Source organism: Otolemur garnettii, unplaced genomic scaffold (genome assembly GCF_000181295.1).
Source record: "Otolemur garnettii isolate 467f Iridium unplaced genomic scaffold, OtoGar3 scaffold00005, whole genome shotgun sequence".
NCBI lineage: Eukaryota > Metazoa > Chordata > Mammalia > Primates > Galagidae > Otolemur > Otolemur garnettii.
The window spans coordinates 18339003-18358834 of record NW_003852400.1 but is presented as its reverse complement, the minus strand read 5'-3'; the positions used below and the strand labels follow the sequence as shown (position 1 = coordinate 18358834).

Below are 19832 nucleotides of genomic sequence, written 5' to 3'. Positions count from 1 at the left end.
TGCTGTGAGCTGTAATGCCACGGCACTCTACCCAGGGGGACAGCTTGAGGCTCTGTCTCAAAAAAAAAAAAAAAAAAAAAAAAAAAAAAAAAGATGCCTTGAAATAACATTCAAGCAGGTAAAAACAAGCAAGTCACAAAGATTAAGAAAACTCTAACACATGCTATATAAACAGATCTTTGTTTAAAAAGGAAAAAAATGGACATGCCATATTCTTGCATGGGAAAAGAAAAAACTGTAAACCAAAAAGGATATTCTTCTAAAAATATTAGAAGAAAACTTTTTTACTGAATAAAAAAGATAATAATATAAGATTAAATATTAAATATAACAAAATATAATAATATAAGATTCTAGGTCCTGGGTGGCGCTGTGGTTCAAAGGAGTAGGGCACAGGCCCCATATGCCGGAGGTGGTGGGTTCAAACCCAGCCCGGGCCAAAAGCTGCAAAAAAAAAAAAAAAAAAAGATTCTAGGTCCTTCCTCAATCGTGAGGAAGAGACCCATATCTCCCTCTCAGGTGTGTTCTGTCTGCTTATAAACTTGACTGTGTTCTATCTACTTAAAAAAAAAAAATTAAACTTTTCTGTTAAATTTTAAAAATACACCTAATTCTACTTTTCTGAACTTTCAATTTTTTATATCATCTGTATTTTTCATCTTTCCATTCATAAATGTTATGTTATAATATAAAAATGTAACACTATTGTAAGTAATAGTTATAATAAAAATATAAACTAGTTTTCAAATGTAATCTTCAAGTTTTCAGGCTATAACTTTCAATTAAATGTTTTCTTAAACCTCCATATAGATGTCAACTATGTTGTCTGAAATAGGTTTAAAAGTTCTAGGAATGTGGCTCAGCGCCCATAGCTCAAGCAGCTAAGGCGCCAGGCACATACACCAAAGCTGACAGGTTCGAATCCAGCCTGGGCCTGCCAAACAACAATGACAACTACAACCAAGAAACAGCTGGGCATTGTGGTGGGCGCCTGTAGTCCCAGCTACTTGGGAGGCGGAAGCAAGAGAATCACTTAAGCCCAGGAGTGGAGGTTGCTGTGAGCTGTGACATCACAGCACTCTACCCAGGTGACAGCTGGAGGCTCTGTCTCAAAAAAAAAAAAAAAAAATGTAAAAGTTCTAGGAATGTTAAATATTATGCAATCAAGACTGAGCAGTAGACAACACAGAGAAACCATAAAAAACTGACTTAGTTTCATTTCTTTCCCTTCTTTTACCCTCAAGAAAGATGTAATGTGAAGTGAAAGAAAAAGACATTACAATGGGCTGTATGTGGCAGGACATTATTCTAGCCACTCTGCTTAGAGGTGAGATGCCCAGTGGAAGTGGAAACTAGTTAGAGGCTCTCAAATGTACGTTAAATGATTCCCAAACAAATAGCAGGAAGGGCTGGCAAATACATTCATTTTAAAAGTAAATATTAACTTAATGAGCTTGGTGACCGGAAAACTGATTCTGCTCCCTTGAGATTTTCACTTCCCTGCTCCTTCTCATCAAAAAGATAAAAAGAAAAACAAAACAAAACACTAATAAGGCACAAATTCTCCTATTTCTGAGTCCAAACAGTACCAGAGCAGAATCTAAAATCACTTTTTCTGTGTGTGTCCTCAAATCTTCCCAGCTCAAGTAGCAAAGGAAAAGATAAAGTAAATCAAATGGTGTACAGTGTGCGCCAGAACTAGTCCACAAAATGCAGTGGGAGCATAGGGAAGGCCAAGTCTTTTTTTAGGAGCCATAATTCTGTTCTCTAATAGCAGAACAGGGGCCAATCGTTATAAAACATCCCCACCTCGGCTGGTGCAGTGGCTCACGCCTGTAATCCTAGCACTCTGGGAGGCTGAGGCAGGTGGATTGCTTAAACTCAGGGGTTCCAGACCAGCCTGAGCTAGAGTGAGACCTCAGCTCTAGTAAAACCAGAAAAAGCCAGAGGGACATGGTAGCACATACCTATAATCCCAGCTACTTGGGAGGCTGAGAGAGGATTGTTTGAACCCAGGAGTTTGAGGTTGCTGTGAGCTGTGATGTCACAGCACTCTAGCCTGGGCAACAGAGTGAGACTCTATCTCCAAAATCCCCAACACCTGCCTGGGACTTTCCTCTTCTTCTTAACTGCCCCAGCCATGAGCCAAAAAAGTATTATACATGTCTGCCACGGTGGAAGGATGGCAACAAAAAGGCCATTAAATTTACTAGACCCCATGCCTGAGCCATGAAAGAGCTCAGGGCAAAGGATGCCCAGTGGCTGGCAGTTGAACCACACTCTTCAGACAAGATGGAGTTACCTGTTCCCACCAAAGCCAAGCAGTTTGCAGGAAAAAACAATTTAAAAGACAGAAGGAGAGAAAATCCAATGATAATGGCAACATAGAGAAGAGGAAAAAGAGAGAAAGAAAAAAATTGATCTGTTTCTTTCTCAGCACAAAAAGGGAATAATAAAAAAAGAATACAAAGCATTCACTATTTCTCCCCATACCTACCTAAAGTCTTTTATATTTCTTGCTAAGTTGCAAATATTAAAAAGATCTGCCTATTTCCTCCACATTTTAAACCTTCACAAACATTTCAGCTGTCACAATATAACAGTGAGGCTAGCGTTGCTTCACATGTACAAGCTATAATAATAATCCAAGTATACATATGCAGGATTCCAAAACAAAGAATAAATTTATTATCTGACATTTTCTGTTCAATATTAACATTTTGCCTTGTTCACTAAAGACAATGTATACCCATTACCCATCGAAAGCTATTCTGGCATTATCTCCTGAACGTGCCAGTTAAAATACACATCAGCATCACTCTCACCATGCATCCCAGCTCAAACCAGACATGCTGCCGGTCCACAGTAACTTATCCAACAGGTAACCTTCCCTATGTAAAGCTCATTGTCTGCAGAGTCCAAATGTCCGTCCAGAAATTTAATTAAACAAATGACTACTAGGGGAATCAAGTTTATATCTCACCACACAATCCACCCAATCCCACCGAGAGCCAGACAAAAATGACAATACAATTTTAATATAATCTTGAAACTGAAATTTAAAATGTAAGGAGTGATTTAGAAAAGAAATCCCCTTGATCTCACGACAATCAATCACCATAGTCTTTTCAGAAACATTTTTTATTAACACTAATTATTTTATCTGCCTGGGCCTCAGTGTTCTCTCTAAAAATGGGTATAACTCAGGTCAAAAATAACATCAATCTATTACAGGAATCTTTTAGGTTCACTTACTGTTACGCCTTATTAGGAAAAATCACTCATCTGCTATAATTACTACCAAACATCAGTTACGTCTTTGTAAGAACACTGGGCCCTTCTGCAGCTATACACTGCATACCACATCCACAGCACCTGCCTGGTATTTTTCCCTTTTCTCCCTTCTCTTGGGAACCAGCCTAAGAAGATGTTAAGTATACATACATTGGAGATCGAGAGACTAGTTGGAATCCTGGATTAAACACCTTCTTCTAGCTGAAGGACTATAAGTAAGTCACAACTTCAAAGAATCTTAATCTCCATAGTGTCCTTTTGTTGTATTTCCTTTTTCAGAGGTTTTTCCCCATGTAGAGAATACTTACATCTTACAAAGCCGAGATCAGACTTTGTACACAATGGTGTTTTCACTTTAACATTGCAATTTTTATTTTATGCTTCTTAATACTTTGTTTTTTTGCAATGAACATCATTTTCTAATACCAAATATTAAAATTATTCATTGAAAAAATGTAATTATGACCAGAAGGAAAAATTATGAAACGAAAAAAAAAAATCCAGGCTCAGTTTAATCTGCCTACGTTGCCTGAAAAAATATTCAGATGGAGGAAAATGAATACATAAGATATAATAAGGGAAATAAAGGGAAGACTGAAGAGAGTCACTGAAGTGTCACACAAAACTGTGAACATTCAATTAATGTCAGGTTATATAGGTTTTAATGTTAAATATTCTAATAACTAGTGAAATTAGTGTAATGTGCACTATACAATTTGCATTCTACTTTGCCAGTATGTATTTACTTTCTTCCTTTTATTACTAAAGCATCTTTTTTGCGGCACGTGTAATACGTCATTTAGATGAAGTAATGCAAACCTCTTGGGGAAAGTGCTCAATTAGGGCATCTGGGGACAGGCCATATGTTGCCAAGCCTTTTGCACACCTGAACCCCAATATCTAATCACAAAAAGATGCTCACTTGTAAGATTAAATAGTCTGCCTTTTAAGAGAAGAGAATCAAGCACTGCAGGTCATTCTCCATCATGTTCTCCTGAAGACAATATAAAGAGATCTATATAGCTAAAGATTTAAAATAAATGAGCACCTACAACACAAAAGGATTTGTAATTCATGCCTTCAATGACTAGCACTAACACACAATTTTATGCCACACACACGAGAATAATTAAAAGCTACTTTGAAGACTTAGTAGACAATTTTATCTCATCAATCTTATCTCTTCTGGTAATTTTTTTACACTGTCTTTACAATTTTTTTAAATTAATGAAAAATGTTTTCATTAAAATCAAAAAAGTAACCGTAAGTTATCCATACTCATTTTATCTGTTACAGGACACTGTTACAGTTAATTAAACAGTCAATAAAACTAAAAGTTAATAAGGAAAGAAAGCAGAGCTGGGTTGGGTGAACACCTGTAGTCTCAACTACTCAGGAGGCTAAAGTGGGAGCATCATTTGAGCCCAAGATTTGGGGGCTGTAGTGCACTGTGATTATGCCTGCAAACAGCCACCACCACACTCCAACCTAGAGGTCACAGTGAGGGCTCATCTCTAAGAAAAAAAAAGCAAATAAAGAAAAGAAAAAAAATTTTTTTTTGGTAGAGATAGAGTCTCACTTTATTGCCCTCGGTAGATTGCTGTGGCATCATCACACAGCTCACAGCAACTTCCAACTCCTGGGCTTAGGCGATTCTCTTGCCTTAGCCTCCTGAGTAGCTGGGACTACAGGTGCCCACCACAATGCCCAGATATTTTTTTTGTTGCAGTTTGGCCGGGGCCAGGTTTGATCCTGCCATCCCTGGTATATGGGGCCAGCACCCTACCGACTGAGCCACAGGCACCACCCGGGAAAAAAGAAAATTTTAAGCTAAATAATAAATTATTGAAAGAGAAAACAGAGCTAACTTTACATATTGAAAATAAAATAGATTCACAAGGGTAAAGTATGATTTCAATTGCTATCTTTAAACGGCAAAAGAGCTCCTTCAAGGAACCTAAGACGTTAATGTATCCTGAAGAAATCAAGCATGAAAAATTGAAAGTGAAGTACTGGTGACGATACTTTATAATTATGCCTTCTATGAATTTTATAAATTTTATGGCATCAAGAATAAAAGGTAAGTGTTTTTTAGAGTATAAGAAATAAAACGTAGACCAGAGATTCCAGTCCTGAGAAAATTCTGACACCCTCACCCCCAGTTTAGCTGATTTCACTTGTCATTATGGCTCCTGGTAGGAGAGGCCATTTAACTGCAACCAAGCAACTTAAAGATTTATAAATCAGTGGCTCCAATTCTAGTCAGAAGGAAAATGGGCAACGCACTTCAAGGAAATCCTAAGTACTCAAGCTGTACTAAAAGACTTCTGACGTCAAAGGTCAGCTTTCTACAAATGAATTCACATATGCAAATCAGGGCCCTGCCCAGGAGGGAGCACCATTTACTTGCAGGCTAATAACCCTGCCATCAGGATGCACAGGGCTCAGGACCGAAAAAGGGCACCACCCATGCTTTCAATTTCTGCAACGTTCTGCCTTTGGGGAATTAGGAATATGAAAGTGACTAATTCTCCCAAATGTCATACATCTTACTTTCCATGACATGAACTTCCTCTTTGGATCTTTATAGCACTATCCAGACATTCTAGCCACTGTCTGGGAGTAGACCTAATTATGGTAATTATGTCTACCATAATTAGGTAGATAGCAAATGTGATCAAACATTAACAAAAAGGAAAAACTGAAGCACAGAAAGTTTTAAGCATCTAAAAATTAAAACTAAATTCCTAAGAATAGAATTAAGGAGGAAAAGAAGGTCTTTTTCAACCACCCCAAATGTTGAATTTGGGCTGGACACAGTGGCTAATGCCTGTAATCCTAGCATTCTGAGAGGCTGAGGGAGAGGATCACTTGAGGTCAGGAGTTCAAGACTGAACAAGTGTGAGCAGCCTGAGCAAGTGTGAGACCCCTGCCTCTAAAAAGAACAGAAAAAGTTAGCCAAGCATGTTTATATGCGCTTACAGTCCCAGTTACTTAGGGGGCTGAGGCAGGAGTTTGAGGTTGCAATGAGCTGTGATGATGTCACTACACTCTAGCCAGGTGAGAGAACCAGATTCTGTCTCCAAAAAAAAAAAAAAAAAAAAATGTTTAATTTGAAATATAATGACTTACTGGATTACTGACATAATCAAAAAACAGTCTGTAAACTTCTAGGCTCTTTCACAGGATAATCTCACACCATCTAAGGGATGGCAGACACGATCACAGTGAAAATAAAACGATATAAGCTAATGTAAAATCTGACCATAAGAGAGTGAGACTGAATCTCTGCCAGGTCCAACAGTATAAGAGGTAAGGAGCTGGGTCAACTTAAAAATGCCCATGAGGGTGAATTCCATGAGACTGACCAGACCAAGAGTCAGGCAGAGACAACATCCAGAGTCTGACATAAAGCAGACATCAATAAACACCCAACGCACAAATCTCTAAACAGGGAGGTATCACAACATGAGAGACACTCTGGGAAGGCTGATGGGGAGTAGGAGGTGGAGCAGAGAGACCACAGAAGAGCCCACTGAGATAGAACAGCTAACAGGGACACAGGCCTGAACCAAGGCGGAGGCAGCTGGAACGATAACACAGGCACTGAAGTAAGAGAGAACTGCTTGATAAGAATGAAAATGTAGGCGAGAGCTAGCTAGAGCACGAAAGGCCTTGAAAGACAAGCTCGGAGTCTGGACTTACACCTGCAGCTGAAGGGGAGCTTTCTAAGCAGTGTGCAGGAGAACAGCACGATTTGTGTTTCAGATCCATCCTGCTGTTGGAGTAGGAAGGGAAGCCAGTTAGAAGACTATGGTAAGTCCTGGGAGCGACGGTGAGGCTGAACGTGCGTGCACTTGAGCGCAGAGCAGAGCTATGACAGGGAGGAGCAAAGGCTAACCCATCCTTCCTTACAGCCCTCAGAAAAATTCTACCTACGCAGATGCCAGACTTCTGGTCTCCAGAGCCGGGAGACATAAAAATCTCTGTTATCTAAGTCACCCGGTGTGTATGGTACTTTGCTAGGGCAGCCCCAGGAAACTTTCCAGTGCAGGGGGGAAGCCATCCAGGACAGGTGGGAGGGCGGGGGAGGGTTGGTAGAAGGTCTGAGGGGAGTGAAAAGGGCTCAGCAGGACACAAGTACAAGACCATCCACCAGTGCCTGAGGGTCCAGCTAAAGCTGGAAATGATAGATATATTTATAGAGCGATTTCCTCAAGCAGCTCTTGGCAGCCACTAGGTGAGAAAGAAAAAGATGCCAGGTCAAAATCAAGGGCTGGCAGAACAGATTACAAGCAAAGTACAAAGGGCTGAGGCTACTGAGCACAGGAGAGTGAAGCACCAAGAGTGAACAGGAAAGAACAAAGGAGAAGAAAGGAAGGAGGGCAAGGGGGCTCTGGCCGGGAGAACGGGATGGGGCAGGCAGGGAAAGGGGCAGCTAGAAACTGAAGCCGGCAAACCAAAAATACAGCAAGGACAGCAGGAGAGAGACACACACTGCAAAGACTGTTAGTGGGATTTAATATTTTAAACTTGCGACAGTCCCAGGGAAATGGGTAAAGTAGGTATGAGAGGAGAGGTCAGGGTAGTCAGAAGCTAGGCCAATGCCTACAGTCCAGACAGGCACTGAGACCTCCCGGGACAACAGGGTGGAGTAAAGACTGAACCAGCTTCCACAGCTCTCACTGACTGGGAAAGAATGACCAGAAATTTCGCACAAATCATATTGGTACCTAAGCCCAAGACTCTGGTTCTCATAAAAATCACTACCACATTTATCTTCTCTGGTATTTTTATACAAATAATAAAAAAAGACCTAGACTAGAAGCAAAGGTCAATATCCATAAAATTATTATGTTAAACACACAGAAAGCAAGTTCACTCACAAAAATGTGCTTGTAGCACTCATGGATCGGATATAAAAATTTTGAGATTTTTATATGCTTTGTACACATTTTCCTAGGATGAAAAAATAAAATAGCTGAAAGACGCTAAAGTAAGTGCTGACAGCCCCTTCTATGTCACTCACAGGAAATGACCAACTAGAACAGAGAATAATTAGAAAACTCATACATCATCACCCATTTTTTCCAAGTAAATTAACTGGCTAATTATCTGGATTATATACCATAAACAAATGAAGCTCTTTGCATTTCAAAAGTTTATTCCAATCATTAACATTTTTGTATTTCTCACCCAAGAGCCAAGCAGAGTTGAGACTTTGCTCTGGCAACTCTCTGGAGCTAAATAACAGAAGTGAGAAGCAGAACTACACAATGTAACCTTTAATGTATGCACAAGAACAATTCATCAATTGCTGTAACTATAGACATTTCCAACTCTTTCTGTACACATATGGTTATACTTAATTGGAGCTTTTATCTCCAACGTTCAAAAGTTGTTATGTGTGGTAATCTTACACTGGTAGAGATCAAATATGTTTTCTGAACTTTTACATATTAAGTGTCATTATTATTCTGAAGCAAATCATTAAATCAAAAAATAAGATTTAAAAATTCACCTAAAGTCACATTGTAACTACGATTCACTGCCCCAGGAAAAATGGAGCCCCTTGGGGGACATGGCCTAAACATTTATTGGAGACAAAAGACTAAAAAAGACATTTGGAAAGTTCTGCAATAGTTTCATAGATAAGAACCTCACACCTACTGGAGGCTGTCATTACAATGACCCCTAAAACACTGTGCCACTAAAAACTATGGCACAAAATACCGCCTTCTTTTACCTTTAATCTGGCTTAACCATTTGCTTCACCAGTAATTTCTCTGTTTTGTTTGTTTGTTTGTTTGTTTGTCTGTGACAGAATCTTGCTTTGTTGCCCAGGATAGACTCCAGTGGCATCATCACAGCTCAATGTAACCTCACACTCCTGGTCTCAAGCAATCCTCCTGCCTCAGCTGCCCAAGTACATAGGACTACAGGCACCCACCACCACACCCTGGATAATTTTCTGTAGAGACAGGGTCTCACTCTTACTCAGGCTGGTCTTGAACTCCAAGCCTCAAGTGATCCTCCTAACTGACCTCCCAAAGTGCTAGGATTACAGGCGTGAGCCATTGCACCTAGTCCTTCAATAATTATTCATGTAGCCCCTTTGTCTTGGCCAAGTACGGTGGCAAACCTGGAGGATCAAAACATCAAGAAGTTAGTCCAACCAAGCCAAATGTGCAGCTTAAACCCACAGAAAATTAAATGCCTTATATTTTAGTCAGGGCCCAAATACACAATAAATAAAGGGCAAATATGGGTTATTCATAAAATGCCCTCTGTCCAGCCATGATGAGTTTCAGTAAAATTCTCTATCATTTCCTTAATATAAATATTGGAAGGCCTCAATACTTAACTTCCCAACACATACACACACGATCCAGTTCACAACAAGCACTAGCATATAGTTCACGAATATATTTCTAGGCTAATTTTAAAAATTAGCAGCTATGGTATTTTAGTCTAAGAATAAATAAAACTGAGTATGTATTTTTCTCCTGTGTTCTATGTCAAACATTTACACATACACTAGAGGAATCCTCTACATGAATCAGAGAGTAGCAACTAAACTCCAGCTCAGGCCCTCGCAGGGAGAGGACACTCTTTGAGATAAGGAGTCCTCTAGGTCATAAATACTAAGTAACCACACCTCACTGAGAAGCAAATAAGGTGACCCAACTCCCAAGTTTTAAGACTCAAATCTGAGTTAATTTCTGATGGGTTGTACAGTCCTCTAATTCCAGGAAAAGAAAAGTGCAAGACAAACGAGAGTTCAAGAAAATTTTTACCACTGTAATCTGAAAGTGGTCACAGAAGAACTCAGCTACTTCCTATTAAGTGAGCACAGGTCTAGCGCTCTTTTCAGATCTTGATAAAATTAAAGTTTTTGTTGGTTTTTATGTTGCTTAGAAACTTATATTCAGACTAGAGAGCAACTTGGAAGATCATGGTCCACCTGATTTTACCAATGAGACTACTGTATTAAATGAGTTAAATGACTTCCCTGAATAGCTACGAAGTGGCAAATGGGAATCCACATTGCCTAAGATCCAGTTATCACTCTCTCTACTCCCCTGAAACAGATACTTACTCCTATTCAACAGATAGTTGTGAACGTTAACTATGTCCAACACACTCTGGGACTAAAACGCTAAAACATGGTGGAGTCATCGTTTTAATACCTAAGTCAGCACAGGAAGCCATTTATGGAATTTGAGGAACATCTGAAATTAACTCTCCTTATGGCCCTAATTTTTAATTTCTAACTGAATCCTTCTATCTTCTTTGTAGCCCTTCCAACTACAGAAGATGAATCTCATCAATGAAGATGATAATACCAATTACAGGGCATTTATTATATATGTCAGCCATCATTCTGGAATCTGTATATACATTAGCATATTGAATCCTCTAAATTACCTTAAGAGAAAGATACTACTATTATCTCTACTGTACAAAAGGCATGGAGAAATAAGTAAATTGTTCTATCAGAAGGTAAATTATACCCAGGCATGCCTTTATTACTACTACCTCCTAGGCTCCTGGTCATGAGTCTTTCCATGATTAGCTGGAAATTACCTGGCCCCTCTGGATCTCAATTTCTTTGTTACTGAAATGATGGGGCGGGGAAATGATGATTTCTAATGGATCTTCCAGATCTGCCATTCTGCGATTTACTAATTTGCAGTATCTAACCAATTTGCAGCATCTAACCAATCTCTTCCTTACAGAGGAAGAAAAACACTTTATAAAAGCTAAGGATGATTTTTCCCCAAAATTCAGACCTTTGACTCTGCGGAGATTTCAGAATGAGAGATAGAGGGGGTAGTTAAAAGGAGGATCCATTCTTAACCTTATACATCCTAACCTTTATCTGGGCTCCAGTCTCAGGCATTTTTTTTTTAGTGGGGGGGAAGGTAATGGTACATCCATGTGACTGAAAAATATACAATTATTAACAATGATGTTTAAACAAGAGGTTTTTCTAAATCCCTAATGATGATTAGGAAGAGTATGTAAAAATATGGAGAAATATCACATTATAGATTAAAGAAAAAAACTCTAAAAGTAGACTATAATAATGGGCATGTTTATTAAAACATGAGGCACGAATCAAGAACATTCAACAGTGGCGGTATCTAGGTAACAGGACCTGAGAGATCCTGTTTGTTTCTCTTTTCTTCTTCTTTCTTCTTTTTTTTTTTTTCAATGTAAGCTTAAATTACCTCCATAATTAGAAGGGATACCTTTCTTTATAAAGGGAGAAAAGGTGCCCAATATTCTCACATTGGTTTCTCCAAAGAAATACTCTCCTGAAAACATCTCAATTGACACAACTGCAGAAATTCCCGAAATACAGGTTTGGAGGAAAACACCATTATTACCTAGTACGAATGGGGAAGAAAAGTTTCCTCTACTGCTTTAGGTCTAGCAGAATTAAGTTTTAAAGGGTGTTAACAAGAATGCTGGGAGGGGAAGTTGCTTTGGAGTCCAGGGACACACACTATTCTAGAGCACAGCCCAGGAAAAAAAGAACAGGTGCAGCAGATGAAGCAGCAGACCGTGACAGCCAAATGATGCTGGTCCCATCCAGAAATCCCAGCCTGGGGCAGTTCTCCCTGTGTGGACCTGTCATGCACCATGGCCAGCCACATGGCCAAAGGGACTTTCCATGAGCACAAATAACCTTTCCTCAGTGAAGCACTGCAGCAGAGGGAGGACAGGTAGCATATTTCATGGACTCTGTAACTGTTAAACAGCAAAACCAAACTATCTCTCACTTCATTAGGCTGTAGTTACAGTAAGCACATCAGATAGATACATCTCTATCCACATATAAATACACCCAACCCAACATATATACACACGTGGTCCAGTGTACAACACAAGTCAATGGCTTTAGATGGTGAAACATTTCCCTCTATAGCATGCTGAAAATGTTTTGCAAGCACATGTTATTTCTCTGATTCCCACTTAATACCATAAAAACTCAGAAAATAATAAAATTGAATAATCACATTCAACATACTATTAATTACATATGAACCTCCTGCCTTACTAGAGCCGGCTTGTTTACTACAGGTGTCCCAAACGTCACTACACAAAAGGAAAATGTGAAATTGCAGCGAAACATACCTTCGTTTACAAAACATTCATTACAAAATTTTACAAAGAGATGGCCAATATGCAGAGAAGGTTTTGCAAATATTCTGTAAAATTTTGTAATGGATATTTTGTAAATAAGGGTACATTTAGCTACAATTTCCCATTTTCTCTCTATATGGTGACTTTTGGGACACCCTGTACTTTGTAGCAAGTAGATAAAGACAGATCTGATATACAAAGAATAGGAAAACTAGAACAGGAAAAGTCAGCTCCTCCTTTGGGAGACGGACAAACAATATGTGGCGTCAACACCAGCTCAGAGCCTGATTCAGCCAAGGTTTGCAAGGAAGCCCTGATGCCCAGTGTACCAGCAGCTCCAGACTAGCCCTCCGCATGGACACCACACGGGACTTCTTGAACACGGCCACCAGCAAGAAAGCAGCAGCACAAAGGCCAGCATGTGTCTGGGAATCAGCATGTACATTAATTTAAAAAAACATACTTCTGTTGGCTGCTACCAAAATTCACCTGAATAATTATTTAAAATTGAAAAATAATGTAATGTAACTAAACATATCATCTCTTATTTGTTTGGTCTTCTAAGGCATTTTTTTTTATTCTACATGCAAAGGTAGCACCTATTGATATTACCTGGCAGTAATTAAATACATCTGACATTAGATAGAGAAATTTAACCTACCTCATCAAAGGTGGTGTCGTCTTTCTTCAAAGCTATGAAATAAAAGAGGGAAAGGAAACAGTTATTGTCGAAGAGACTGAATAGCTGAGTTCTAGAAAATAGAAATAAACAAAGCAGTATGGTGTTTTCATTTCAGAAAGTAAATTGCACCCCAACCTGAATAACAATGTTATGATACAAACAGGAGAAGTGCAAATGAAAAAGAGAGAACTGCACAGCCTGCATCTTTGTGAGAAATTTTTCATAAATATGTAAATGGAACGGTCTTCCCAAATATGGAAAAGAAGCCTGTATACCCTTCCCCATCACTTCTTTAGTTGGAGCGTGTTTTAATCAAAGTATAAAAGAATCACAAAGTAATCTTTTAGAAATTTCCCCCTAAACTCCTGGATTTGGGGACATATGTCATCATGTGTGGTACACAGACCTCCCAAACCAAGTGTCAGGATGATACTCGCTCTGCATAGCGCCCTGAGCGACATTTTCCTACTAAGAGAAGTTCAAGTACAGTAATGAAAAACTAAGGGTGCAAAAGAAGCACGGGAGAGTAAGAGACACAATTCAAACATTGCAGCATGATAAATCTTTATTTTTATTTTCTTTTAATTTCAGGTTAACAGGAGAGTACAAATGTTTAGGTTACGCTGTTTTCATTTCTAAGGTAAAGTTCAAGTTGTAATTGAGCCCTCCACCCAGGGGTATGCTGAACACCCTCATATTTAATAATAAAATATTTTCTTTTTTTTTTTTTTTGAGACAGAGCCTCAAGCTGTCCCCCTGGGTAGAGTGCCGTGGCATTACAGCTCACAGCAACCTCCAACTCCTGGGCTCAAGCGAGTCTCCTGCCTCTGCCTCCCAAGTAGCTGGGACCACAGGCACCCGCCACAACGCCCGGCTATGTTTTGGTTGCAGCCATCATTGTTGTTTGGCGGGTCCGGGCTGGGGATTCGAACCCACCACCTTAGGTGTACGTGGCTGGCGCCTTAGCCAGTTGAGCTATAGGTGCCGAGCCGATAATAAAATATTTTCAAAGAAAACATTATGTTCAGGATATTTTATAGGCATCAGCAAACGCTTCAAAAATATTTTAAGTACCTAGTCCTTTACAGCTGAACAACAGGAATAAGTTCTGAGATATTTGTCACGAGGCGATTTTGTCGCTGTATTTAACACTAATCTAGACAATATATTCTACTACACACCTAGGCTAAATGGGACAGCCTGCTGCTCCCTGGCTACAAACCTCTACAGCATATTACTCTACTCTATTGTAGACAACTGGAACACAATGGTAAGTATTTGAGTATTTAAACATATCTAATCATAGAAAAGGTACAGTAAAACACAGTGTAATAATCTTATGGGATCACATGGCATATGTGGTCCTAGTAAATGCAGTCCCTCGTAGACAAAATGACATTATTCGGCACTATTATATGACTGTACATATCTTCAGATCTGGCAGGTTATCACTCTAAAGAGAAAGAGAAGGGTGACGCCCGTGACTCAGAGAGTAGGGCGCTGCCCCCATATACCAAGGGTGGTGGGTTCAAACCCAGCCCCCAGCAAATTGCAACAACAAAAAAATAGCCAGGCGTTGTGGCCGGTGCCTATAATCCCAGCTACTCGGGAGGCTGAGGCAAAAGAATCACCTAAGCCCAAGAGCTGGAGGTTGCTGTGAGCTGTGATGCCACGGCACTCTACCAAGGGTGACAAAGTGGTGAGACACTGTCTAAAACAAATAAATAAATAAAATAAACAGAAAGAGAATTTAACCTGTATCTGGCAAACACCTTGTTCCTTAGATTTCACAATTATTCAGAATGTTTCACATTAAGGAGAACGCACAAAATAGCTAATTTCTCTGAAACCACTAGTTGGAGAAATGTCTCAAATTTATAGAACTACATATAGGTGTTTAATGCTCTACACCACAAGTTTTAGTCTGGATAGAAATACTTGGGCAGCTATCAATTGGAAAACTTTGTTGTGACAAAAGCAATGAAAAGCAAATTATTTTGGCAATTAAGCACTGAGAAAAGTAATATGCCTAAACTGAAGCTATCATGTAAAAACTCCTAATACACATTCCAGCAGTCTGAAAAGGTTATTTTCTCTGTTTCACATAATATGCATCTTTTCAAAAGGATCAAGAAGGATGTGATTGTGGTGATTGAGTGATTTAAGAGGAATGCAGATAGGCTGCAGAAGTTAAAATATTTCTAAAAACTTCTTTCCTTTTTGTCTAAGAAAGGGATCTATAATAGACTTCTCTACTTCATGAGATAACAATTTCTTCTGAATGGAAAATAAAAGTACCTTGTCCCATTCTCAAATGGTTTATCTTACGTTCAATTACCTGCACATATTTTATTTTGTATTTGGCTTGACTTACCTACATCATGACTAAAATAACCTACTTTGATAGAAAGATACAAGATCCTAGGCATTCCTAATGGCTATCATTTCTTTAAATACCAATCATAAATGTTACTAGACTATACGCCCCACTTCCTCAACTTAAGGTGTTTGCTTTAATCAACACATTTGTCTGCTGAGTCCTTAACAAAGTATTAGTAATACAATTCTAAAGGTAAATAAGTTGCTCCTTCTGAAAAACTAATTTTTTTGGAATAAGAAATGAATAGCTCATTGATTTGTAATACAAAGTCACACAGGAGCAAATTATCATACAGCCTCATCCTTAGATCATTCAAGAAAGATCAATGGAGCACACAGAGTCTGTGATTGCTGTGCAAGATGCAAAGTGGCAAGCTTACGATTCACAGCACAAATTGTTAAGCAATTTGCTTTGGACATTATGAAAGTTCTGGAAATTTAGCCATTTATTTTCTTAAGCCAAGCACCCAGTAAGAGCTACAACTGGCACCATCCCTTAGGGAATGAAAACGCTCAAGGTGAGAAATGAAGCACAGACACCTAGAAAGTCTTGAACATTCACACTGGACCACCATTTCCTTCTCCTCTCCTAAGTCCCGACAAATTCTTCAACATTCTGAGTAAAGAGGCAGGGTCTGCAGGTAGCAAGAAAAGGAAAAAACAGAAGAAACATGTATCTTTTCTAACATACGAAAAACAAAAGGCCAATTCTTTCCTTTGCTCAATACCCTCAAGCTCAGAGTATTATATAAGACCACTACTACTGGCTCAGCGCCTATAGCTCAGCGGCTAGGGTGCCAGCCACATACAACAGAGCTGGCAGGTTCGAATCCAGCTCAGGTCTGCCAAACAACAATGGCAACTATAACCAAAAAACAGTGGGCATTGTGGCAGATGCCTATAGTCCCAGCTACTTGGGAGGCTGAGGCAAGAGAATCGCCTAAGCCCAAGAGTTTGAAGTTGCTATGAGCTGTGATGCCAGAGCACTCTATGGAGGGTGACAGCTTAAGACTGTCTCAAAAAAAAAAAAAAACAAAACCACTACTACTGATACATTGACATCTCTCATTGCTAGATAGAAACCTTATATGGTTTCTTCTGAATATTGAATCTTTGAATCCTATCTTTTCTTTTTTTTTTTTTTTTTTTTTTTGAGACACAGTCTTACTCTATTGCCCAGGCTAGAGAGAGAGCCATAACATCATCCTAGCTCACAGCAACTTCAAACTCCAGGGCTCAAGTGGCCCTCCTACCTTAGCCTCTAGAGTAGCTGGGACTACAGAACCCACCACCACCAGCTATTTTATTTATTTTTAGTAGAAACAGGGGTCTCACTCTTGCTCAGGCTGGTCTTGAACTCTAGAGCTCAAGAAATCTTCCTGCCTCAGCCTCCCAGAGTGAAAGGATTATAGATGTGAGCTACCTCACTCAGCAGGGAGAATCCTGTCTCTTTCTAGGATTGAATCCCTTCCCTGAACAACAGTTAATAACAGTGACAATAAAGACCAATTAAAGGTGTCTTTGCCAGATAGTTATCAAGCCATTAATTAGTAAATTTTGACCTAAACAAACATTATTGATCACATTTCCCAACTGTCATTAATCATTCATGTAAACGTAAATCCACAGTTGTCTTCAAGGATTTCATGGAATAACAAACATATTGCATTATTCTGGATTAACAAAGGGGCACACAATAAACTATTATATTTAAGATGAGCAGATACTCTATCCAGTCCTCTGCTCAGACATGGCCTCCTCTAGAAAGCTTTCCAGAATCTCACTATAAGGATAACAAATTTTCCTTTTCCTGTGCTCTCCAACTCAAATTTTGCTAATTCTCACTAATTCTCATGGTAGAATCTGTTAATTTAGATTGTCAATACCCATTTACTGCCCCATCTTCCAAAAATATCCTTGAAGATAAAGACCAGTCACATTGTGTCAGCACAATATCTGGCACACAGGAAGACAATTTGCTGCATTAATGAGTCTTGCACCTCAGTGGCAAAAGGACAGCATCTTATACTTTGAAGCACACTGATGTATGGCATGTAAAAATCATACAGTCAGACAGGCACGGTGGCTCATGCCTGTCATCCCAGCACTCTGGGAAGCCAAGGCAATGGACTGCCTGAGCTCACGAGTTCAAGATCAGCCTGAGCTAGAGTGAGACCTCGTCTCTAAAAAAATAGCTGGGCATTATAGCGGGCACCTGTGTCGCTGCTACTCGGGAGGCTGAGGCAAGAGGATCACTTGGGTCCAAGAGTTTGACATTTCTGTGAGCTATGATGCACTCAACTGAGGGCAACAAAGTAAGACCCTGTCTCAAAGAAAAAGAAAAGAATCATATACTGTTTTCTCTTCTGAAAAGATCATAAGAATAAATTCCATTTCTTTTTTTTTTTTTTTTTTTTGTAGAGACAGAGTCTCACTTTATCGCCCTCAGTAGAGTGCTATGGCGTCACACAGCTCACAGTAACCTCCAGCTCCTGGGTTTAGGTGATTCCCTTGCCTCAGCCTCCTGAGTAGCTGGGACGACAGGTGCCCGCCACAACACCCGGCTATTATATTTGTTGTTGCAGTTTGGCCAGGGCCAGGTTTGAACTTGTCACCCTTGGCATATGGGGCCGGTGCCCTGCCCACTGAGCTACAGGTGCCGCCCATAAATCATTTCTTTTCAAGTTACATTGGAGAATATAGTACAATTGTTAAATTTTGTGTCTATACCTTTATCTTTGCTAACAGAACAAATTTATCAAATGGAAACTGGACTCTAGAATTACACACTCACAGCACAAGGTAACAAACTCCAAAATTCTGTGTCTTCTTTTTATTCAATTTTTTTACAAACAACATCCTTTAAAGAAATGATATATATAAGGTTCATCCCAAGTATTACAGAATATAAACTTCCTTTCTCTAGGAGATAATCTAAGTAAGTGCCAAAGAATGCATTCAAAGGAATAGGAAAGAATGTTAGTTTGACCTTAACCATCCACCATATATTACTCAAAACCTTTTTCCTCCTAGACTAACACACAAAAATTAAAAGGAACAAAAAGAGAAAAGAAGGAAAAGATTTTAGTATTATTTAAAGTCCCATTTGTCTTTGTTAGCCTAAATTTGAAAGAAAAAATGTGAGATAACTACAGTAATTCCTAAATAAATGGCCACACGAACACTATTTAGCAAAAAACCATAAATACTACTGAACTCAATGGGTGACTTTAAAATTCAATTACACCCATCTTATAAAAGAACCATGGCCTATATTGTAGTCACTCCCTGGCAGATGTCATAAATTAGAGCACTATTGCTTGAAAGCCAATGTGTTTTATTAGACCTTTTATAATGCAGCAATCTCAGATCAGCTGTATTTGGGCTGGATAGTGACAAAGTCAGCATGATTTCAAATGTGTAAATAAATTAACCATTAGCATTGCTCTTTTACGTATTCAGAATTATCTTATTAATGATAAACAATGACCGAACATCATATACTTTCAAACACTGTCCTCATTTTCTGTAGATGAATGATTAGGAAATGATATTGTATAATTTGTCGTATAACAAGCTACTCTTTTAAATAGTACTAAAAAAAAGCACAATAAAGTCAGGATTTTTATTTTAAAAGCCATCATAGATTGGTTAAAGGAAATGATTGCACTGCAGTGTTGGAGTATTCTACAGAAATAAACCATTCACTCCACCATCTCTTAATAAGGACCAATGAAGGAGGATGACGGGATAAACAGAGACTTTGGAAGGAATAATAACAGCCTCCATTATTGATCTTCACTATGTGACAGATATTGTACCAGATATTTTATATATTTCATATGATTTAATCTTCACAACAACCTTATGAATATTTATACATGAGAACTCTGGGCTTTAGGGAAATTCTACCAGTTGTCAAAGGCACACAGCAGCAGGGAAAACAGGGTTTAAACTCAGGCCTCCCTAACTCCAAAACACATCGGGTTTTCAGGCTAGTATACTACAAAGTTAGTGACCACTGCTTCCTCCTTCTCTTGCTTTCCACATACAAGATCAGTTGTATCACTACTATGCAACTCCTAGCAATGATAATAATGATATCATTATTATCAAGCATTTACTAAGACTTTATTATGTACCACATAGAACATCCTATGCGTTACTTCACTAAGTACCAACAACAGAACTTAATTGTACATGAAAAATTGGAGGCTCGGTGCCTGTGGCTCAAGTGGCTAAGGCGCCAGCCACATACACCTAAGGTGGGGGGTACGAATCCAGCCCGGGCTGGCCAAACAACAATGATGGCTGCAACCAAAAA

The 19832-nt window shown here is 39.1% G+C and overlaps 1 protein-coding gene across 1 annotated transcript in view; it reads right to left on the bottom strand.

The window, feature by feature from the left end:
- CDK14 (cyclin dependent kinase 14) overlaps window positions 1-19832 on the bottom strand; it is a 615387-nt gene that overhangs the window by 593103 nt on the left and 2452 nt on the right. Inside the window, exon 2 of the mRNA XM_012811338.2 lies at window positions 13109-13140. Within this exon, the coding sequence (XP_012666792.1) occupies window positions 13109-13140 (32 nt within the window). The remainder of the gene's footprint in view (window positions 1-13108; window positions 13141-19832) is intronic.